Raw genomic sequence first — 24,679 nt, 5'->3', positions numbered from 1 at the left:
GTTGGAGCAGGGTATTGGGCTGCAATTACACTTTTGCACCAGGAAAGCTACAACAGGGCTGACTTAGCAGCTGGTTGCATGGCATGCCACAGGAGTCCTGCTGTCCCATGGTGGGAATGGGGTTAGGACCTTCTCCAGCACAACAGCAGGAGGATTTGGAGAGTGAGAGACTGTGTAAGAGGGTTAGGCCGTTTATGCTGGGCAAGAAGTGTGTTCTAACCTGTGCTAGCCCCCATGCTGGATTCTACAGTGGGTTTGGGTCCAACTGCTCTGCACGAGTGTGGTACTGGGGAGATGGAAGTGAAGAACAGGACTGACAGATCTAGGGCATGGCAGGGAATTAGTCTCCTCCTAAGGCAGTCAGTTGTTATTTCTAATGTCATTTTCCACCCAGGAGGGTTCGGCTGGTACCCAGATCAAAGCTCCCACTCCCAGCTTACCCCTGTGTGCGCCGTCCTTGTCTCACAACAGCCAAGTGTTGTATTTCCATCCCCCTGGTGGGTCTCCCTGGCGTGAGCTGCCCTGGATTCCTCCACAGCCGCACAACCAGGGATCTGAGCAGGAATCTCCCCTGACAGGGGCTGGAAAAAGCATCACTCGATGCAATGCACAGCTCATTCCCACCTAGGAAAGTGGGATCTCCAAGGACTTGCAATTGTTGACCTGTAAAAAGAAGTATTGGCTGGGTCTAGGTGCTGCAAAGGGATAGATCAGACATGGCTGTACTTTGTTACCAACAGCCACAGCATAGAGGTGAGCTGTAAGCAACACCCCACATCCCTACCTCATCCCACATTAGCCCATCTCCATCACAGACAGGTCCTGGAAGCCTCTCCATCTCTCCACACTCAATCTGTACTGAAGCCCAGAGCTTGGCAGCATGTCTCTGTGCCCAAGTGCAGATGGTGGAATCAAGAGAGCTTCTTGCCACTGCTGCAAAGGTGAGATAGGAGCTTTTCCAGTGTCTGGTGGGTCTAACCCAACGTGTCCATGGAGAGCAGCAGGGGCAGTGCTGCCTTATCAAAGTCCTGCACACCATCTTCCCCCTCACCCAGAGTTAACAAGGGTGAAACATCTTCATTCTTCCCCCGGGCTTGATTCACTAGCTGTGCAAACAGTGGGGACAGCAGAACCACAGGAACAGCTAACACACATCTGAAGTGGCAATTACATCTCACACCCTAGCACAGGCAATGATGGGTGGATTTTTCCCAGTCTGGCCTAAAGTCCTGTCTTTTTCTCACCCCATTCCTATTCCCAGTTTCCTCAGTGACAAATCTCAGCAGCCAGATCCAGGTTTGTGCCTCCTTCTCCATCAGTGGGCTGGAGCTAAGAAAAGCAGTAGTAATAGCCAAGTGCTTTGCGGGGCAGGTGTGGCTGAAAACGGAGCACATGAGAAAGCTGTGGCGTTTTAGGAAAAGAGGAAGAAAAAGCATGTAAAAGCAAAGAGTATTACAGCAATAGTGCTCAACATGAGGTGGATTTGGTGGGGCAAGATCAGCCCCTCCTGGGCACAGTGGGAAAGTGAAGCTGAGCTGGCAAGTCCAGGCAAAGCTTTGCTGCAGTTAAATGAAGGCAAAGCTTTAGCTGTGCCTGGTTAATCTGCGTTCTCCAGCAGGACACCATCCCACTGGAGACACCCAGACCACTGACCCAAAGCAATTTGGGAGCATGTGGGACTTTCAGGGGCTGGAAATAGAGTAAATCAATGGGGGAAAAAAGCAGGTTTGGGGAAATATTAGCAGTTTAAGAGGGTTTGTGCATCACAGCTGCAGATGGACAGGAGGGAAGCAGGGATGCAGGCTGCTTTGGGTGATGAGCTCTCACCCTTCCCTCCTGCCAGGGCAGCATCCCTGTGTGCGTTTAGGAAGCAGAGGAGCCAGCATCACTGCTGCAGCTCAGACACACATACACCAAAGTGCCACAAGACAAATAGGCCCAGGGAAGAGATGCACTATTTAAACTTTCATCACTATTTTTCTCCCTGCTCCCCTTGGTTTCCTTTGATTTATTTTTCAGTGTGTTTTTCCCCAGGCTGCGCTGCTCGCATCCGCTTCCTCTCCTCCTTCACTCGCTGCACTCAGGCATCTCTCCCAGGGCACCCGCACATGCCCTGCATTTCTCAGGCTGTCCAGGCTCAGCTCCCTTGGGTCAGAGACAGGAATGAGGCGGCAGAGCAGCAGCAAGCTGGACACAGGGGACAGAGGATCTGTAGACATAGAATCAACCAGGGTGAAAAAGACCTTTAAGATCAAGTGCAGCCATTGCCAAGGCCCCCACTAACCCATGGCACTAAGGGCCTCGTCTACACAGTTTTTGAACACATCCAGGAATGGTGATTACTGATCCACCACTGCCCTGGGCAGCCTGTTCCAATGCCTTTGCCCTTCTGGGGAAGGAATTGTTCCTCAGCTCCAGTCTAAACCTCCTCTGGTGGCAGCTTGAGGCCATTTCTTCTTGTCTCATCCCTTGTTCCTTGGGAGCAGAGCCCAGCCCCTCCTGGCTCCATCCTCCTGTCAGGCACTTGTAGGGAGCGATCAGGTCCCCCCTGAGCCTTCTCTTCTCCAGACTGAATCCCCCCCGGTCCCTCAGCCGTTCCCCATCACACTTGGGCTCCAGGCCCTGCACCAGCTCCAGTGCCCTTCTCTGGCCCCGCTCCAGCCCCTCAATGTCTGTCCTGTAGTGAGGGGCCTTGAACTGAGCTCAGGATTGGAGGTGCAGCCTCACCAGTGCTCAGTGCAGGGGCACAATCACTGCCCTGGCCCTGCTGCCACTCTGGTGCTGACACAGCCCAGGATGCCATTGGCTTTCTTGGCTGCCTGGACACAAACTCCTCTTGTTCAGCTCCGTTAACCAGCACCCGCAGCTCCTTTTCCACCAGGAAAAGTCATCCTTCTTTTTCTATCCACCCCTGGCCATCCAGGGCAGTTTGTTAAGACTCATCTGTATTGTACAGACCATGCAATTGCCTTCCCAGGGTGGGCAACCCTGCCAGGGCTTGGCATGGGAGAGGTGCAGGAAGGGTGCCAGGCGTTCAGGCATCCTCCGACCAACCATCCTTCCATTCCATGCCAATCCCAGCAGGAGCAGAGGCTGGTGGCACACTGGTAGGGGACTGTGTGCTTTGAAGCAGTGCCAGAGCTCACCCCATAGCCAGCATGGCCTCTGTAAGCTGACAGTGCACAGCATGAACTGAACGCTTTCCAGCCTGCCTTGTGTAGGGAAGGACACGGATTGTTTCCCTTGCAGAAGAGTTGAGCCTCACCCTGCTGAGCAGCAATGGGTTCCAGGTTTAGATGTAGGATGCAAAGGGATATCTGGTCCATCTGCTTGGAGGGAGGAATATTACAAGTTGGAGTCTGGACTCTCAGCGCTGTCACTAACCTCATTTGTAAACTCAGATCACTTGCCCTGTGTTGTTCCTTTTGACTGACCTGCCAACGTTCCTCATCTGCAATCCTAAATGCACCGGGAAGGGGAAATGTTGAACGGATGCACACCAAGATGGTTGAGGGGAAGGTGTGATTGCAGTCCAGGATTAGGTTTCCCCAAGCCCCAAAGACTTGCCGCATCTCCAGTTAATGCTGCCTTGAAAAAACCTAACCCGTGACAGCACCCAGACACAGTGAAATCTCAGCCTTTAAAGTGCTGGACAAAACCTAAGAGCCTGTTTATATCCTTCCTAGCTCTCAAGAGCTGCTGGAAATCTGAATCCTAAATGTGTGAAGTCCTGATAAATGAAACAGCTGAACACTCATGTAGCTGTAAGCTGCTCTGCAGTGCTTTAGGCCTTCACAATTTAGAGCCTTCAGGCTTGATAATACAGTGAGACCCTAGGCAGTGTGCTGGAAAACTGCTGCCAGAAACACAATCCCTATAAGGGGATTCTCTTATCCAGTGCACCAAGCTGCATCCTGAAAGCAGTTTTGTTTTCTACCCCCTTTCCTTCCTCCTGTGAAGCTATCTTAGGTACTTGCTGAAGCAGAACCTTCTTTCTCCCCCAGTGTCCAAGTTTTCCTGCTTTTTCCCTTGTCTTCTCCCAACTTTCCCTATTCTTTTACTTCAACCAGTCATAGATTCCCAGCCTTCACTTTGCCAAATTAAACAAGCCCATCTCTTCTGATCTCACCTGGTAGGAAAGCTGCTCTTTCCCTTTGATCTTTTGCCTATCCCAAACCAAGATCAACATCCACAAGTGCACCCAAACCCCCACCAGGATCTCAAGGGCATCTTGTGGAGCAGCAACTCCGCAGAACACCCCTAAGGCTGGCGGGGAAATCAGACATAGACAGCAAAGAGGAGGCTATTCACTGTAGGTATCAAGCAGGAGAAGACATGCCAGTCCCAGCTGGAACACAGACCTGATACAGCAGCTTATATTGACTTGTTGCTTCGCTGATCATCATTAACACCAAGCTTAGTGTCAAAGTCACACCCTTGCTATGTTGACCACATGTGGAGGATCCGTTTTGGAGCAGGGCATAAGGGGAACGCAAGGGTGCAGGTTAAATCCTGCCTCTTTCACAAGCACCTTAACCAGGCATCAAAACTGGACACAACGCCCTACTGTGGAGCAGAGGTTGGATGTGCAAAGGAAAGCACTCTTTGTATTGCAGTTACTCCCAGCAGCAAGCTGCTGCCTTGCAGATGAGGGTAGTGCCTGGGTACGTGCAGCCAGAGTACATGTATTGTGATGCCCTCATAAGCTCGACTTGTCTACAAGAGGCAAACATTCCTCTTTGACAAGGCCAGAATGCGATGTCTGAATACACAAACACCACACTGCACCAGAGCAAAGCTGCCAGATCCACCCTCTCTGCATTAGAGGGTCAGCTGAATCCCTGCAGCCTGCCTCCCTGGGGTCCCCAGTGCTTGCTTACAGCAGGCACAAAATACAGGAGCAAACATAACCCTTGTTCAGCTTGGCTTCATCATCATCTCCATGGGGCCTTACCTTCTCAGAGTGGCAGCTCGCTGGAAGGCAGCCAGCCCAAGCACTGTTAGTAAACCACTGTGGAGTGCTGGGGATGCTTCTGGTCTACACTAGGACTGTGAGCTTTGGGGCTAGGGAGCACCTTCCAATGGTTTGTAACATCTCGTGGTCACCAAGAGCATCTTCTGGTCACTGTTCTCTTCACACACATGCAGGATGGACCCAGGAACTTAAATGGCACAGACCCTGTAGGAAAGATGAGCAGTGCATCAGCAATGCCTTACCCAGGGGATCTCATTCCTCATGCTGGACTGAGGCTAATAGCAGCTGAATGTTACCTGCAGATACATGGCTCAGAGCAATCCTCGGGGCTGCTCACTGTCTCCCTCTCCAGCCAAGCAGTGAGCATTTGGGGTTGAATCTCTTAACCCTGTCCCAAAAAGCTGGCTACACAAACCCAGCAGCAAGGAGGCACCAGTCACAACAGCAAGAAGCCATTAGCTTTAATTAGGCAAAAAGTACTGGTGGCTGGAGGGCTTTTTGCTTTCTCCGCTTCCAGGAGCTGACTGCTGGAGGATCCTGTTTCCTCAAGCATCCTGGATGCCAGGAGCATTTAGAGCCACCTGTGTTATTCCTCAGTGCAATGTTAGCCTGGGGTATTAGGCCAGCCCTGACTAATTCTGCGTGGTCTCATTGATTAATCATACAATTAAGCATTGCAGGGTGGGTCTGTGTGCAAGAAAGCCTCTAACTAGCCAAGTAATTTAGGGAGCTGCCGAATGCACAGCCCGGGAGCACCACTCATTGATTTGTATTTCTTTATGCTGATAGAAAGCATGCTTTTCCCAAAGCACTCTGGAAGGCAAGGAGCAGAGACCACAGGCTGGCCTCACTCATCCACACAGCCCACAGCTACAGAGAGCAGATTAATGCCTGGCCAAGGCTGGTTTAGGGTGTTCAGCAAGCCTGGGGTTTGACAGGAAACAGAAGGGTGATGGGGAGAAGCTGGTCTGTGCTTCTTTAGAGAGTTTCATCTTCAGTGACGAGCTCTTCAGTTGAGGTTCTGAGCGCACTGAGAGGAGCAGGAGACCTTCTGCTGGGGTCTCTCACCTTAATACTTCCCTATGAGGGTGGTGCGACACAGGCACAGGTTGCCCATCCCTGGCAGTGTTCAAGGCCAGGTTGGATGGGGCTTGGAGCAACCTGCTCTAGGTGCAAACCATTCTATGATGATTCTGGGATAAGGTCTCAATGCAATGCCCGTGTGGGGATAATCTGTTTGGATTCCCAGCCCATATGGTTCCTGTCATCCATCTCTCTTGCTTGTTCCTACTCTTACAGGCTTGAGCCATCATGTATCACTTCTCTTTCATTCTCTATTTAAGCTTTCCAGGCATGTAAAGGTTAACTCTGTCTTCTCTGCTGTCAGGAATAACCACACACAACCCCAAACAACTCTTCCTATTTATATCCCTGTATTAATCAGAAAGGCTGGTGCTTCTACATCTATGTGATTAAAAATTAGGAGACCAGGTTCTGTAGTGATGCCTTATAATAATAACCAATCCTGGGAGCACAGGGGATGAATAATGGATCGTGGCTCTATGCTACCAGCTTCTTGCTTTCCCTTCTTCCTTCTTCTCCCCTTTTTATCTTCATTCTTCCCTTCCTCCTCTTCCTCTCCAAGCTGGAGTTAGAGAGAGAAGGAATACATCCACACTTCATTTTGCAGGAGTTAGAGCTGTTGAGAGACATTGCTGATTCCTATTCATCAGCCCCTCTCCTCCCCAGCCAGGTCCCCTGGTTAGTGAGACTGGAGACCATCAATAATTCATGGCTATATGCATAACTGGGGGATAATAACCACTTACTTGGGAAGATGTAATCAGGGCCCATTCTCTGTCCTCCTCAAACAGCTCCTCAAGTCTTGCTGCTAACCCAATAAGAGGAAAAAGGAGAGAAACAGTAGCTTAGAAAACAAGGTTTTCTGACACAAGGCAAACAGCTCAATGTCCATCTGCATTAGATTGTCCCACGATGTCCCCTTGGTTTCATGTGCAGCTAAGGGACAGGCAGGACTCCTTTGAGGGTCTTCAGGTAGCAGCCAATGACCAGCCACATGCAGGGTATCTGTCAGGAATATTAAACTTCCCACTAAAGGTTTCCCTTCATTTAATTCCAGGCTGCTCTTCAGAGAGCAGCTCATGGGCTGCTTTTCCCCCTGCTCCACAAGATGAATTTCCAATATTTTACAAGCTGAGGTCAAATCCAATTAATAGCTTCAGTGAGGTGAAAGAATATTGAAAAAATACCAGTTTGGGGTTTCTTTTACACAGTTTAAACTCATCCATTGAATTCTTAAAGTGAAAATAATAGTTAAATAGCAGCAGAATGAAGCAGATTTTGTCACATTTTCATATTTCAGGCCTGACACATTGCAGCCAACCCAAACCACAGATTTTCACTTTTTTTTTTTTTTTCCAATCTTGTAGCCTGAAAAAGTACATTTTGGATCCGTGTAGAAAAGCTTTTCTGCCTCCAGTCCCTGGGTTCCACCCATTGAGCTGAGAAATCCCATTACTCACAGCGTTTGGCAGACGCGTGTGTGACCATCGTTGTGTGCAACCAGCACATCTGCCTTGCCTACAAATCCCAGGCTGATGCAGGCAGCCACCTCCGGTTGTCACACAACGTAATCCCTTCCCAGCTCCCCAGTTCAGCTGGAAGAGCCAGAGTGGGGTTTGTAAGTAGTTCTCAACCAGCTAAAACACAGGGGCAGCTCAGGAGCTGAAACAGGGATGTATTTGGGGGGGTTCAGAGGGGTCTTTGGCCAGCTTTGATGCCATTTGCATGGCTCGGGGAGGGGGTAGAGGTGCTGACTCGTAACCAAAGCACCTCTGCTTTGGTGGAAAACCAGCAGCTTTCCCCCAGTGCATCCCCTCAGTGAGGATGCTGAAAGGAAGGAGGCTTTGGCACTTCCTTCTGAGCTGGGTGTGAAGCACCAGGTTCTTCCTACATCCTTCACTAGCATGAGCTCTTCTGCTTAGGAAAGAGGGGTTGCAACAGGGATGCCTTCCTACTGTCCCCTCTACATTTCTGTTGGCTTCTCAGTGCCACATGTGCCCCAAGAACTCCTAAAACAAGCCATGAGGTAAGTGGGCAACACATCTATCTGTATTAAGGCTAGCATTTGGTTTCCCAAAGGATCTGGTTGTCAGCAGCTAGACTGACAGATACAGAGATGTATCATCCTTCTTCAGAGTAGGTCTTGGCTAGAGCAGACCCAACTAGGGTAATGGAGGAGGCTTCTTTCCCCTCTCACCAGCTGAATTTCCCATCTCTTACCACACCAGGACTGCTTGGATATGCCAGGCTTCAGGAGCTAGTCACAGAAGAGGAGACATGCTTAGGTGCCCCTCATCCTTGCTTCCATCCCGTCTTGTCTCTGGCACGAAGGGCTTCCCAACACAAGAAACAGATGCCCAGGGGCTGTGTGATATCAGCAAACCCGTGTCCTGTAATGAGGATGCAGCCTCACACAGGCTGTCAGGCTGAGGTGGTTTGGAAGGAAGGATGAGGTCTTAAACACTTCCTTGACATCCTCCAGCAAAACCAGCTTTCACAGGGGGAAAACGCTTCAAAGACACCATGGCAAGAGAGAGCCTGTCTGAATGAGGAGCTTCACAACCTTTTGTGCAGTGAAACAGCACAGACAATGAGGGAAAGCAACAGGGAAATCAGAGCAAGGGAGTGCTCAAGGTTTCTTCCATCCCACTGTGACAGAGCCCTGCCAACAGACCCCTATTCAAAGGCAGCTGGAGACAACGCTTCTGATGCCCATAGAAACTGTTCCCCCTTAGTTCAATAGGGAACAGTCCAAACCCAGCTCCCTGCACCTCTGCCAAATCACCCTTACCTAGCTCCCAGCTTGCAGTCAGAGGAACAGGGGTCAGAACACTTGTATTCAGCAGCAGCCAGTTACAGTTACCTGGGGAGGAATAGAAGAGCAGCATCAACAAGCAGGGATATTTCCTTCAAAGACTTTCCATCCATTTGCATTCTGCAGCTCAGGGACATCCTGGACCAGAGGTTTTGCAGTATTTTATAGCTCTTCATGGGTTTCACTACCACAGGCTTGACCCTTCATATTACTGCAAAGCTCAGGCAGCCAACCAGGCCATGGATGCTCTAGAACTCCAGCCAGTTTTAGGCTTTAGTTCAGATGTGGGGCAGAGCTTTCACATGAGCAGCAAAAGGCAAGCCAGATATAACATGATGAGATGGGTTGGAAGCTGCCACAGCCACATCAAAGGCAGCTGCAGAGGTCTGAGAGGTCACAGTCCAGTCCTGGCAACCCAGACCCTATAGGTAACTCCAGGAAGGTTGGTTTAATGCTACCAAATGACAGTGTCTCCTCTGTCCTATTTCCTTGCAGTTCCTCCAGATGATCCCGTCATTATGGGGGGTCCCATCATCAGCCTGAGAGCAGGAGACCCCCTCAACCTGACCTGCCATGCAGATAACGCCAAGCCAGCAGCCTCCATCATCTGGATGCGGAAAGGAGAAGTCATCAATGGAGCCACCTACTCCAAGGTGAGGCACGACAGGGCTGGGAACAAAGGCTGGGTTCTTCCCTTGCTTCAGAAAGGTGCAGCATGACACTGCTCTTCACACAGCTCCGAAGCATCTAAGGCAGCACCATCCACACCGCAGAGCTGAGGGTCTCATTGTATACTACCTCATGCAGCCTTCCCAATGGAAAGGCTGGAAAGAAAACAGTCCATCTGAATCTGATGGGTTTTGCTGTACCTTCTAATAGCTTGCAATTGCCTGACATGCCCTTTTCTCCCCTCAAAATCCTGTGCTGTGGTGTTACTGCTGTGTCCAGCACCACACAGCCAACACTGGCCTGGCCTTGGCTATAGCAGAACCTCTGATGGAAAGGCAGCTGCAGTGACATATGTCCCCTCCTCCAACTGCAATTTTCCATGACAAATTATCAGGGTTGTTGGCATTTTTTAATTTAAACGAAAAGCCTTTATTGGGTCATAAAGGAAAACATCAAAGAGCAATCGACAGCACGCTCAGAATGGGTACCCACATGTGCTCCTCTTTACAGGCGCCTGATGTCTGGTAAGTGCTAAAGATTCAGTAACACTTGACATCGCTAATGGAAACTCCTAAAGAACAAAACTGGAGGCATAAAATGGGTCAGTTTGGAGCCATTTGTAATGCAAGCAAACTTCAAAGGCGGGAGTCAAAGGCATTCCTCTCCAGCTCCTGAAGATCTGTTAATAAACATTTCACCCTCTGCTAGCACTGCAAAGCCTCCATCCAGCCTCATTCCAACATCACCCCCATCTGCCTGGAGAAGCAGAGCAGCCAGAGTACCCTCCTCCTCCTCCTCCCCATCACCCTGCCGAGCACACAGATGAAGTCGAGTTGTTTCCTTAGAGCTGATGGGTGCAAGCAGAGGGGGACTTGCCCCATCTCCCTGAGTGCAATGGAAAATACAGCACTAATTAAAGCCACAGAGAACTGACCTCTCCCTCTCTCCAATCAAGTGGAATTAATTAAAACCCAGGCCATTGCAGTTGTTTATAATTCACTCTGTTCATCCCAAGCTTTCCTCTCCACTGCAGACTGCTCAGACCTGGCCCTGGGGAGCCAGAATTGAAGCCCTTCCCCTTTCGGCCCCACAAGTGGTGGGTAGCAGGGAAGGGAGAACACTCCTCCTTTGTTCTGATTTCCAAGAGAAAAACACCTTCTAAAGCAGAGCTTTCCAGGCTGCAGCTCCCTCTCATGAAGAACAGAGATTTCCATGGCATTTTAAGCAGCTTTCAAGCATGGGAGGGGAAGGGGAGCCCTCTTCTGCATGGGGGATGCATCGCCCCTTCCTCCTGGCACCAGGCAAACCTCAGTTTCTGGGACTGAATCTCAGTTGTTCATCATTCACTGGAGGTTTTTCCGTGAAGCCCATCCCACTGACTACAAACCCACTTACATGCCCCATTGGAGGCATCAGGAGATGGTCCCTATAGCCATAGTGAGTATTATGGGATGCTGCAGGGTTTGGAGGCTCAGGGACACAATAAGGGGAAGGTTCTGCACAAGGTTAGGGTCCACTACATCCTCAGCACCCAAAGTGGGGCTGTTCCATATGTGAAGAGCACAAAAGGGGACAATAAAGCAAGCTCAGGGTAGCAGCCTTACCATCAAGGGCACAGCACCAGAGCAGGTTTGGTGGCCATAGGGGGGTCATTTACAGTGCTGCAATCCCCAGAATATCCATAGCGATGAGGCAGTTCTGCAGTCAAGCCAGGAAACCCAGTCCACATCACCATCCCAAAAGCAGGACCCCTGCTAGAGCTGGAACTTAAATACTGCTCTGGGGTTTATGGGTAAAGAGCTCTTGGGTAGAGTCCCCAGATGAGGTTTGTTAGGGAAATTAAGCACTGTTGGTGCACTCAGGCACTGACAGTCACCTTCGGATAGGTCTTGCTCCTGCTTCTCCCCACCTTCGTTGCAGTGACAGTTTCTCTCTATCACAGATCATGGAATGGTTTGGGTTGACAAGGACCTCAAAGCTCATCCAGTTCCAGCTCCCTGCCACTAAACCAGATTGCTCAAAGCCCCATGCAACCTCACCTAATGTGCCTAAGGAGTGCAGACCTGTACACATGAACACAGTGTCAGGATGAACGCAGGTGGTGAAAGCTTTAGCCTTGCTGCCATATGTCTGTAATTCAATAAAGCACTTGGCTTACGTGGGGAGGAGGAAACTGGAAGGATGCAGACTTACACTTAGAAAAACTGCCTGAATGGATCCAAAATACATACTTATGGGATGGGTGTATCCATGGGCATTTGCTCTGTTAGTAACAGCTGGGAAAAGCCATGTTTCTGGCATTTCTGGACCCCTGTGGGTGTTGATAAATCAGAAGAAAGCCCAGAGATTGATTAAAAGATTGGAACCAATGCAGCATCTTGAGCATCCATGGGCTCGACTGGTTTAGTTTACCCAAGACAGGGCTACAGGGTGACATGACCATGTCTGTAAGAACTTGCAGGAGGATTAGGAGGACTCAGGGGTTCCTGATAAAGGCAAGAAGTGCAGGGAAGAAACAAACTGCCAAGGGTGAGCAGATAGAGCTGTTTAACCACTGCTGTACCAGTGGATCTCTGGCATCCTCAGATCTCCATCACAGTGATCCCCAGCACAAAGTGAGTAGTGATGATTTGCCATGGGCTGGACCGCCTCATGGCATCCAGTGATACATGGTCAGGATCAGTCCCATGCTGCTGGCAGCTGGCATCACTCCTCCTTGCTAACTAAACTGGCCCAGGAACTTTTTGCATTGCCCTGGCACAGAAGGTGGCAGCAGGTTCAAGAAGCTGGCTGTCCTATCTGTCCCCGGTCTCCCTCTTTCCTGGGACAGTGGGTTGCATGCATCTCGCTGGAGCTGGCATTCCCAGGTTGAAGCACAGCAAGGCTGGAGGGAAGCAGATGGGAGATAAGTGCCCGATTCCCAGGGAAGTGCAGTGAAATTTGTCTGTGCTATTCCCCAAAGGCTTCTTGGCAGATCCCAGCCAGAGGAACTCTTATTGCGGGGAGCACTGCCTGGCTGCCGGCTGCCTCTGTGTGTGCAGAGGGGACCTCTCCTGTAGGAAACTGCCTCTTCTTATCCCTGTTTCTCCCCCCACAGACACTTCTCCGTGATGGCAAGAGGGAGAGCATCATGAGCACCCTGTTCATCGCCCCCTCTGACATTGAGAATGGGGAGAGCATCGTCTGCCGCGCCACCAACAAAGCCATTCCCAGCGGGAAGGAGACCTCCGTCACTATTGATATCCAACGTGAGTACACGGCTGGCCGAGCTGTGTGATCCCAAACTCCCTACTCTCTCCACAGTGCTGCCTGCATGGATCTTACTCCAACCAGGAGCGGGATGCTGGGATTTGGGGGTTTCCCTTTACTGGTACCTTGACACAGCGCAGTCAGAGACAGATCTCATCCCTTGAAATCCTTGGGGTACCAGGCAGACATGGACACCCTCATGGATGGACTGCTCCCGGCTTTTGTGCCTTGTGTCCATGGTTTGGAGTAAAAGCAGCACCAGCTGCTGTGCTCTGGGTATCCAGTGGTCATTGCATGTGGCCCAACTGATCCAGGCCCTCTGGTGTCTCTGGAGAATGGAATGGTTTTGGCTGCTCAAGCAGCATCTCTAGACATGGCCAGTAGCAGAGATAAGGCCCATTAAGGTTTCTGGTACAAACCAGCATGCTTCCAGTGTTACAGGCTGTTCAACACAAAGTTCTTTGTGTTGTTCTCCACTGAGATAGCATGTTAAACACCTAATGGGTGAGAAGTCTCCCTCCTGTGAAATACAGCATTAGTTACCAACTGATGGGGACATGTGTGTGGCGAGAGCTGCATCATTTACCCTTTACTGTAAACCCACGAAGCAAAACCTTCCTTCTTCCAGACCCCACAGATCTCTTCCCTCCTCCCCTGCAATAGCTGTTGCTCTGGGGCTCATCCTGACCTCGCTCCAGCATGGCTTCATTTGCACACGCAATCCCTGCAGCTGTATTTACCAACAATTTGCAAATGCAGGGTGTTCAATATTACCATGCCAGCTGCTTTCCAGGGCCCAATTAAAACTGGCTGAACAAACTCGAACACAGCAGAAAATTCACTATTTAAGACTTCCAGCTTTTGCTGCCAGAAGATTAACAGGCTCTTGGGTCGCTGGATAGCATGTCCTGACAGAGCTGGCCAGATAAAATGAGATAATAGCATGGGTTATTTTACAGCCTGCAAACAGTTACAATAGCCGGAGACGCACACGCATCCGCACATACAACGTGAAGCCCAAGACATCATTACATTGTGCTGTACAGTGAGGGGCAGGAGACGTGAGCTGCATCCCTGAGCCTGGTCGAATCTGCTCTGAAAAGAGAAGCACCCAATAAAGAGCACCAATTTCCACTCCAAGCCATTAAATAATCCATGCTGTGAACGCAACAATAATAATATCCTATCCAGCTATTAAAAGGATGTTCTTAATGGGGTCTAATGAGGATATCTGTTTCCCAGTGCTGGATGGGTGATGGAGGGATAGAAAAATACCAAGATGGATTAACCAGCCTGCAGTGGGATAGTTTTCATCCTGGATGCAAGAGACTGCTCCAGCTGCTGCTCAGTCCATCAGGTTTCCTCCCCAACCTGGCTGCGTTCACTTTGCAATAAGCTAAAGGTACTCTTCGTAAGCAAAAATTATCTGGACCACTCATTTCTTGTCCTGGGCAAGGCTGATTGCAAAGGTGAGGTACCCCTCTGCACCACCCGGGTGTTGAGAAGAGGTTCTTCTTCATACAATCACAGCTTGGTTTGGGTTGGAAAGACTTTAAAACTCATTTAGTTCCAAGCCCCTGCCTCTCCTCCCCAGCAGCTCCCGCAGTGCCAGCATTTCACCCTGGAACCTGTTCACCTCCACCTCTGCTGTTCACACCATAGGTTTGAAAGAGGTAGCCTTGCAAAGTAATCCCAGGGAACCAAAAGTAATCCCTCCCAGGAAGCAGCAGCCTGGCAAATCACTGCTTCTCCTTTTGCTTTCTTTTGTAACCCAAAAGAACATCAAAAATCCTCACAGACAGCAAGGAAAGGCCAGGGTGTGGGGTGTTGCCTACACAGGGTGTATGTAGGAGAGAATATCCCCTTCCAGTCTGGCTCCCATCAATCTCATGCAGGCATCTTGGAGCAATGAAATAGCTGAGTCATAAAAGCCTCCCTTTCCATAAAGAAAGGGGAAAAAAGCAGCTGAAAACCCCCAACCCCGAGCAGGGTCTGTAATAGAAACACTAAGCGACTCCAGCTGGAACATCTGTTCAATGTGATTTCCGTTCCACCAGCCACATCAAAGTCAGCCTCCTGTGAGTTATGCTCCGAACATCACAAGTGGGATTAAAATCATGTTTAATAGTTTGATATGCCATAAACTATTTATAGTGCCGGGGCCCAGTGGCGCTGTGGGAACGCACACCCGGCGTGCTGGGCTGGGGAGGAGCAGGGTTACTGCTTATCCAGAGCCATTTGCTCCAAGCCTCTACACACACGTGTGCAATTCCTCATTTTTACACCTCTTTTTCTCCTGGCAAGAAGGGATTTGTCTGTATCTGTATGTTTTTGCAGGAGGTAGCAGCGGGAGAAGGGAAGTAGACCAGGGTGATGAGCAAAGTGAGGGCAGCATCATTGTGTCCTGCTGTTTGTCCTTGTAACGTTAGAGCATTCAAGTCCCTTTGGTCCTTCCCAATACAGAGTATGAAAGCCTAGATCAAAAGAAACATCTCAGTCTTCTTCCAGCTCCTCACTCCTCACCTGGCTGCTTTTTGATCCAGGGTACAGGTTTGGAAGGGCTTCTCTGGGCATCCATAGGGAAGAGGAGCATGATGCTCAGCCCATGATCCAAGCAACTGCTTCCCAGGGGCTAATTAAAACCAGTGGGGGCTGAGGGTTCGCTTTGGTTCCTTCCTCACTGGCTGCACATGAGGAGTGATGCTGGTCCCTGAGTGATGCTGGTCCCTCGGGGCAATGCTCATGTGGATACTGGTACCTGGGCATATAAGCATTTGCATGCACGCTCTCCTGTAGGCTGGCTTTGTCTGATTTCATCATTCAAATTAATTACAAGAAGCCAGGCAGGAATTATACTTGTAAGCGAGTGGAATTACATTCTGATGAGTTACAATTTGTGTCTTTTTCTCTCTTTTAACTCTCCCAAAACACACTGGCACACACAAACCCACGCTAACCCACGGCACCCGCTGCCTCACAGGGAGCTACCGCAGTATTAGAAAGCCCAATCCCATTTGTGAAAGGCAAGATCAAAGACTTTAATTCATTTCCTTTGCTGTGTTTTTTTCTGCCTTTTAATCTCTGTTTTTTGTTTAATTTTGAGTGCAGGAGGGAGCCTGGCTCATTTTAATACAAAGAAGCTCTGTAAATCCTAGGCACAGCTACTAAACCATCAAACAATAGGGAAGCTCCTAAAGAGAAGTGTGATTCATACTTAACAAAGGAAGGTGATTAGCTGTTGTTGTATAACAATAGGGAAGTGTCAGGATGCCTGCAAATGAATTAGGAGCCCACTATATATCTCTGGGCTGTTAGGTGAGGGAAGCTCATTTATATTCCCAACTGCGCCCATCTTTATTGTCATTTGAATTGCACATTTTAAAATGAAATTAGGGTAAATTGAAAATACCTATAATTTCCTCGTCATCATTTCCCAGCGAGAAGGCAGGTGGCTCTGCTCACAACAAAGCCTGGCTCTGGCTGGGTAAATATCATGGGGCCTAATGAGGTGGGGATGAGGTGGAGGAGGAGAAGGCACTGCAGCACGACGGGGGTCCTGCAGCACTACACTGGCTGCTGCCTTTCCCTTTCCCAACTCACTCAAGCTGAGGCCAGCTCGGAGACTCCCCTTTGGTCCCCAGCCGTGTCACAAGAATGATCCCAAACCATCCCACACCTTGCAGGGATAACTGGAATAACACAGGGTTGCTTTGGGTGCTGTTGTGCTTGCTTGGCACGTGATCAGACTTTCTGCTTTCCTCTCTCGGTGCCAACCCTTCCCATGCTTTGTAGGCAGCATCGCCTCTTTCTCCTCAGCTTTCATTCACATGAGGTTTCACCCAGTGCCATTACCTTTGTAAAGTGGTACCCAAGAGGTGGCTGTCAAACCACATCAGTATCATTAACCTACTTTTTCAGCTTGAAGCCATTCCCTTTCATCCTGTCCATACAGGCCCTTGTCCCAAGCCCCTCTCCAGGTTTCCTGCAGCCCCTTTAGGCACTGGAGCTGCTCTCAGGTCTCCCCTTCAGGAGCCTTCTTTTCTCCAGGCTGCCCCAGCCCAGCTCTCTCAGCCTGGCTCCAGAGCAGAGCTGCTCCAGCCCTCGCAGCATCCCCATGGCCTCCTCTGCCCTCGCTCCAGCAGCTCCACATTCCTCTTGTGCTGCTGCCTCAGAGCTGGATCAGGACTGCAGGGGGGATCTTACAAGGCCATTTCTTTCTGCATTTTCCCCTCAAATGATGTGCTATCCTTAAAACCTGAAGCTGGGGGTCCAAAACCCTTCCCTGACAACATGAAAATTGAAAACAACTCTGAATATTCTTATTCCCCATCCAAACATTGCACCCTTTACACTTCTCACTTGCTTTCATCAATTCGCTCCTAAATTTTTCTGCTGCTAAAGCGTTTAGATGCTTATCATGTAAAAAGAGAAACCAGCACCAGCTGGAGGAACCGAGAGGCCTGTGACACCAATAAGGACTTGGCAGAGATGATTAGGCTGATGAAAGAGCAGAAATGCCACTTTCAAGTCAGCGGAGAGACAAAAGATCATCATTACGCAGCGAGATATTAAATGGGAGCTTTTCAAAGCAGGCAAGTTTATTTCCTTAAACAGGAATCGGAGCCGGCGTTAACATTTTTGAAGTGAAATGCTACATCGAATAGTGTGTGTCTCTCCTCTTTCTGTCTTATTTACTGAAGCCCTCCAAGAGAAGCATTGCGTGCGTGACACCAGCCTGTCTTACACAGCCCTGAACATTATTGCACAGCATCAAGGAGTCTCGGTGCATTTACCATGTTTTCTCACAACCAGATCTTGCTTTCTGGACTTGGAAGCATGGCAGGCAGCAGGCATGGGGATGCTGCATCATGTCTTTGTGTTGCTTATGGGCTTGTCTCTGTCTCTTTGCAGACCCACCCCTGGTGAACTTGTCAGTGGAGCCACAGCCGGTGCTTGAGGATAACACTGTGAAGTTCCACTGCTCTGCCAAGGCCAACCCTGCTGTCACCCAATACAGGTAAAGTGGCTGCTGGCTGTGGGTTTTGGTGGCTGTTCCACTCTCTCCCATGTTTATCACTGCTTGGTGGTCATTCTAGCTCATCCCCATATCCTCTACTGCAGGACGTGATGGCTGGAACCAGACACAGCCCCTGCTCCCTGCAGAGTTGTGGTGGCACGGTCCTCTTCCCAGCATCCCTGCTCTGATAGCTCCCTGATGCTGCTTTTACCTTGACGATGTTGTTACACGTTGAGAGACTGCAATTGCTTCTGTGTTAGGCCGTCTGCTGCGTTCTGCTGCATGCAGTCCTCAGTCAGAGTTTCACTGGCTCTTTGGAGTGGATTAGGAGGCCTGGCACCGAGCTGATGGAGCCATCTGTTTGGGGACATAAAGAGCAAAGCGCGCCGATTGAGAAATCTATTAAGGGAAAATTCTTTTTTTCGGGGTTTTTTTTGCATACTCTTCTATGATTTGAACAATACAACTCCATTGCTGTCTCTGTGTAACCCTTCAGCAACCGCTGTAAGCCTCTCTAACCCCAACAGCATGGAGCAGAGCTCAGAAGGGGTTAGAGCAGAGGTGCTTTGACTGGGGATACGTAGGGTGGTGAGGCGCTAGCACAGAGCGCCCAGAGATGCTGTGGCTGCCCCATCCCTAGCAGTCTGGATGGGGCTTGGAGCAACCTGCTCTAGTGGAAGGTGTCCCTGCCCATGGCAGGGGATTGAAACCAGATGAGCTTTAAGGTCCCTTCCACACAAACCGTTCTCTGATGATTCTCTCTAATGTTTCTTGATCTAAGCAGACAAAAATAAGGGTATGTGGCTGCAATCAGGTACTCCTCACTCCTGCCTGGCAGTCAGGAGCATGCACACACAGGCACACAATCAGGTCTGGCTTTGCAACAGCCTGGGTTGATAATAACAGAGGAGGCACCTCTGGGGACAGGTTACTATGACCCGCCTCCTGTTAGGCTCATACAGCTTAATTAGTACAATCAAGTTTGCTGGTAGGAACAACTCCTTCCAGCTGGATATCTGCTATCAGCACAACAAAGCAGTAATTGCATTCCTGGTTACACAGAAGAGTTATTAATTTGAGAAGTCAATTAATGTCAAAGATACAAATAGCCCTGTTTTCATATTTACAGTTAGGAGCAGTATGAAGTACGTGACAAGCTGGGGAGGTACCTGGGAGAATGTCCCATGTGGGTCTTGCCTTGATTGATTCTGATGCAGTCAAAGGCAAAACAACCACCTCTGGCTGAGGAACCAGACAACAGTGGCAATATTTCTGCTCCAAAGACAGGGCATCAACCCTGATCCTCAGCAACAGGGGCTTTCACATCATCCTTGTGCACTGGAGCAGCCTTGGAGGCTCCAGTTTGCGTTTTCTCCTTCCTCTTGGCTGCTTCCAGCCTCTGTGCACACGGCAAAGCAATGCTGGGCCGCTTTTCCCCACCAAGCAGCAGTTGGACCCACCGCACGTCTCCCCTCTTCAGTGCTGTCTCGTTAGCGCTGGGTTTTGCTCTCTCTTGTAGCTTCAAATGCCACCCGTAGCCCTCTTCTGCCCTTCTCATCCATCCCGAGGCCATGTGTCTTGTCACCCTTCCTGTTGCCTGAGCACTGGGGTTATTTCTTTGCTGTGATTGGGTTTGTGAGGGACTCCACTCTCAGAATTAATTGCAGGGTTTTTTCGGGTTACGCTTTCTCATAAAAGGGATATTTTTTAGGGTGAAACCAAAAAAAAAAAATGGCATGAAAATTCAAGCAGCTCTTTTTTTTCCTTTCTGAAGTTCCCTTAACATGTTAACACCACACTTTTTCCCTACCACTGTGATGAGCAAATGGAATTCAGCAGCGCTCAGCAGGGCTTCCTTCCGCTTAATGACTCTGATTGATTGGGGGGATTCATTTTCCTTCCTAAAGATCCCAAAGCTCTTCACTATGTAAAGATGGCAGATGTTTCAGCGCTGAAGCTTGGAGTCCTTTAGAGTGGGATACCCAAGCAAGAAGCTCCCTGCACCTGGGAAGGAACCACTGACTGGGAAGGAATGTGGGTGCAGGGGTGTGGGATGTGCAAAGCCTCAGAACTGGGATATTGGAGGTGTGAAAAGGCAGAACATGAGCTCGGTGTCATCCCCAGAGCACCTGAGACCCCTCAGTGGTGAAAATGAGCTTATTCTGCCTTAAAACCAAACAATAGAAAGTGTGATTAGTGTGATTTCTTTTCCCACTCTAACATATCTCCTATGGCTTCCCTCATCCTCAGGCAGAGACAGCGCATCTTGGTCTTCAGACAACATTTACTTTTAATACCTCCCAGTATGTTTGTCAGTAAGCAGCTCTGAACACAGAGGGGGAAAAAAAAGGCCTAAACAACATAAATCCCCTTTTCTGTGCATAAATCCACAGCCAGGTTCACAGGGCCGTCCCCAGATACATGAGCAAGCTGTCACCTTGCTTGGGTTTGATATGGTGATGAGTTTTGCATTAAGTTTGCACCCCAGGTTCTTCTGGCCGGGTAAAGCAAGTGAGGTCGAGCATCTCACCCAAAGATGCTCAGCTGGGAAGCCCCCATGAACCATGTTCCTTGTTAGCAAGAAGCTGCTGGTCCCGCTGACATATGATTTTAAGCACAGACCCCTCACTCTTTTCATTAGGGAAAAGAAACCATATTCGAGTTTCTCAGAGGGCAAAAATCCCCACACACCCCCACAGAGAAAGTAGTTTTGATTCAATCAAGGCATCTTCTCTTTTCTGAAGAGCTTTTCTTCTTGGTCTCTTATATAATACATCACATACGTGGGGGTTTCAGTGCAAAACCTGGTTAGAAAGGAGACCTTGGAGCGATCTGCTCCCGGGGCCAGAGTGGAAAGTTACAGCCTGTACCGCATCTTCTCTTCTTTGGGGTGTTTAATGACATCTTGTCAAAACTGACAGCTTTCCACTATAGGTTTTGCCTCAGTGGCATTTTCTAAGGGAGAAGAAGCCTGAACCCCTCTGCCTTAAAATTCAGTGATGCTGGGGGGCAGGCAGGGTGTGCTTTGCTGGAGACACAGCTCTTTCTCCTAGCTGAGGTTACCCCACAGCCAAAGCTGGAGCTGAAATCCCAGTCCCTTACTGGCAGCGAGGATTTCTTGATGAGGAGCCTCATTTCCCCAGTGGGGTTTGTTCACCCACAGTGTCAGCTGGGCTGTCACTCACTCTGGGATGTGGGATAGGCCAGTGTCACCAAAAGCAAGGAGAGGGAGGAGGGCGGAGGGCTGGCGAAGTGTGTGAGCAGGGTTTTTGCCATAGGAATGAACTAACCCTGGTAGCAGGGGTTTTGCTCAGTTACATGTTTTCCCACTCATCACATAGACATATCCTTATGGCCTCTGCAGGGTCATATACCCCATCTGGTTCTGTTTTATCCTACCTCCAACTGAAAGCATGTTCCCTTTGCACCTAAAGAGCAGCTCAAACCACTGCTCCACAGCTCCTTGCTGATTGATGCCTGTGCAGCTCAAGACAGGCTTGAGGGACCTGGGCTTTTTGGCATCACCTCCATGGACATGTTCCATATAGATTAGCACCATAGACATGGGGTTGAAAGCCCAAAGAGGCTCCCTGGTGTTCCTGGGAAAGATGCTCCCTCTTCTCCCTTCTCCTGGAGCCGCTGCCTGCCTCTGCCAGCTCATCTGCAGGCAGAGCATCGTGCAGCCACCGTGCCATGCTGGAGGAGCAGCGGCAGCAAACGGCTCCACCGGGCAGTGAGCATATGTGTGGGCAAACCGCAGCTGCCTCGTCTTCCTTTAACAGTGCATCTCAATGGGCAGTTCTGGGATGGGGAGGGGGGAATTGGGGAATTTACTGGCTTTCTTTTGCTGCAAGCAAACGGGCAAGAAAGGGAAAGAGAGTAATTAGCTGTCGCTGTTGTTCTGCCACCTGTGATGGCGGGGAGAATTAATGGAAAGCAACAGAAGTCAGGGCGACGTGAACCGACTCACAACCAGGCCTCCTCTTTGCTCACTTCACATCTCTCTATTTGCCAATCTTCTCGTGGCTTTTGATGTCTGTTGTGTGTCTGTGGGGTGTTTTTTTGCTGTTATTATTTATCACTTGCAGTAAGAAAGAGAATCTTTAAAGTGGCAGAAGAAAATGGGTAAGTTTAATATTGCACGAGGCAGAGTCCCTCAGCCTTTTGGGCTCCTCTGATGATGATTATATTTGCAGAGCTATGGGGAGTTGGTGCAGGCAGGGCAATAACACATATCTCACTCTGGCACATTGGTGCAGTGCTCTCGCCCCCAGGGCTAGAAGAGACCTTTGCAAATAACGTTTCCTTTGCAGTCATGAAGTGGGGGAGACACTTCAAGGCATCCTCCAGCATCAACTGAAGGTGGCACCTGCTTAAATATTGGTGACCTTAGTGCATCCACCAGCTTGAGGAGCTGCAGATGCAGGTCAGGGCTTGAGCTGCAGCATCTTTGCACATCACAGGGTGCCTAGTCAGGTTGTGTGGAGCTCAGAGCCAGCCCCACCATCGCTACAGGTTGCAGCAGGAGTGTTGGGTGTTTGTTTGCTCAGTGGACTCTAGTCTGTAGAAAAGACCTTCTTCTTTGTAAACACGGTGTTATCTTTGAACCAACAACATGCTGTCACTCATCAAATATTAATCCAATATCAACTGCTTCTTAGAGAGGTTTTCTTCATAGGCAGTGGGGCTCAAAAGCACCTGAAGGGAGACAGTGTCCAAGCTTCCCTCTGCATGCTGGATGGGGCATTGAGCAACACGTGCCTTCGGTAGATCTGCTGTCTCACAAAAGTCATGCCCAAGTAGAGGTCTGTGAGTATTTGACTGTACAACATCTCTGTGAAAGACCAGGGAAGTTTAATGCTCTTCCATGACACCAAAGTTATCCCTGCCTCTTCCATCTAGCTGCAGAATACATTCACAGCTCCATAGGCAGAAGGGATTATTGCTTCTGTGATTCTGTGATTGCAGGAAGCTGATGCAGATATTCAGGGTGATGAATTTCATTGGCAACTTTTGACAGAGAGGTAGTAGATGATCCATTTAATGGACACGCCTGGCACTGCCTGCAGGCAAGTGGCCATTTTCCCTATTCTGGCACTATAAGACCTCAATATGTTTAAATATGAAATTCAGATGGCCTTGAAAAAGCTCCTGGGAGCTGGTGTTTTTGGTATGTTGCTTGCTTGCTTCTGCCTAGTCATGAAAGGCCTAGAATAAAAGTGAACATCCCTCTTGTAGCCTGTGTTTCCCAGAGCTTCTGATCACTAAGGCCACTACTGAATTGGCCCATTTTTTTGTCACCTGGGCAATCTGTGCCAAGGAAGGGGGATCTGTAATATTAAGCTCTTATTAAATTACAATCACATCTCCATTGATATTTGAAGGGCTTGAAACACACTGCAGAGCAGCCAGTGACTGCAGGCAAGGTGTGAAGTCCATGGGCAGCATGGAGACTGTCCCCGTGTTGGTGAGGCTCAGCATCACGCTTGCAGGCATAAAATACCCAGACTACAAGGGCACCTGGGGTTGCAGAGAGATGATGTGGGGAGCAGCTCACCAGATGTCCGGTCCAGGCAAGAGGCATCTCAGCATCTTCAGGTGGAACAGTCACTCTGCTTATGCATTTCTTGGCAGGCTTAGGACCTTCTCCCCCATAAACCAGCTCCCTCCTTCATTCCAGTTTGGGGAAAATGCTCATATAAGCCAATGCGTGGGCTCCCCTTGTGTTTGGTGCCCTCCTCCCCGGAGCTCCCATCTGCTCCCTCCTCCTCCTCCGGCCGGGGCTGCCGTCTGTCCAGCGGCAGGACGCTGTGAGTCCATATGCCATCCCTCGGCAGGGCTGTCACCTCTCCTTCTGCCTCCCACAGCCAAACTCAGCAAGGGAAGCCAGAGAAGCTGGAGCAGGGAAGGGGCCTGAGGCATTTCACAGCAGCAACAGAGTAAATCTAATTTATAGACATAGCAAAATGCAGCTAAAGCGGGGGGTGAAATGAATGCAAAGCACACAGAGGTCTCAAGTTATCGGCACTGTAACATTTTTTTCCCTGACTATCTCTGTTTTCCTGCCCGGGTTTGTCTTTGTAGCATCCTCCCAGACAACTGGACCTTTGCTCTGAAGTGAAAATGAAAGCTGGGGAAAGGAAAAAGAAATAAGGGGAAATGAATTCTTCAGATCTTCTTTGTGATGCATCAGCCCCATCTGCCAGCTCCCTCTGACAGGGAGCGGAGTGCGCTGGGTGGCAGGCGGAGAGGGAAAAGCAGGCTTTAAAAAGGGGAAAATACAGTAAAACCAAAGGCATAAATATCCCTGCAGTGATGCTGGGCTGTTGGGGGGGGTGCTCCAGCAAGGCACACGGCTTCTGTTGAGAGCAGGAAGATGGGTTGGAAGAGCCTCCCTTCACTCACAGAGGTGTGGGGATGGGGAGATTTGTCTTCCCATTCGCTGCCTTGTCAGGGTAATGGGAACAAGCGGGTGGGAGATGTTTGGAGGCAGCTCGAACTAATTAGGAGAGAGCGTAGAGGAGAGAGTCTGACAGCTGGAAAGGGAGAAAGGAAGGGGAGGGGAGGAGAGAAAAGCGCTTTGTGCTCTTGAGCACCACTCCCAGATGTAGAAATGATTAAAGGTACCAAATGAAATGAGTGATGAAGCTCAAACCACTCTGTTGGATGGAGCCTTTCCATAGGAGCCAGGTGGCAGAGGGGGTTTGCTGTTGTGCTTCTGAAGGGTTTGCTAAAACAGGGTGCATCATGGTTGTGGCTGTCTCCATCCCAGCCTGGACCGCCAGCAGGCGTTGTCATCCAGACTTTGCCCCCATGCATTGCAGTTTCCCAAGGTTGGAGTGAACCTGCCTCTAAAGCATCTCATTTCAAG

General features: G+C 49.8%; 1 protein-coding gene across 8 annotated transcripts in view; it reads left to right on the top strand.

Moving 5' to 3' along the window:
* KIRREL3 (kirre like nephrin family adhesion molecule 3) overlaps positions 1-24,679 on the top strand; it is a 274,316-nt gene that overhangs the window by 226,023 nt on the left and 23,614 nt on the right. For all 8 annotated transcript variants that reach the window (XM_065696938.1, XM_065696937.1, XM_065696932.1 and 5 more), the window contains 3 exons: positions 9,369-9,526; positions 12,640-12,790; positions 17,703-17,808. In XM_065696938.1, coding sequence (XP_065553010.1) covers positions 9,369-9,526; positions 12,640-12,790; positions 17,703-17,808 — 415 coding nt within the window. The remainder of the gene's footprint in view (positions 1-9,368; positions 9,527-12,639; positions 12,791-17,702; positions 17,809-24,679) is intronic.

Source organism: Lathamus discolor, chromosome 17, assembly GCF_037157495.1.
Source record: "Lathamus discolor isolate bLatDis1 chromosome 17, bLatDis1.hap1, whole genome shotgun sequence".
Taxonomy (NCBI): domain Eukaryota; kingdom Metazoa; phylum Chordata; class Aves; order Psittaciformes; family Psittacidae; genus Lathamus; species Lathamus discolor.
This window is presented reverse-complemented; position numbering and strand designations above follow the sequence as displayed.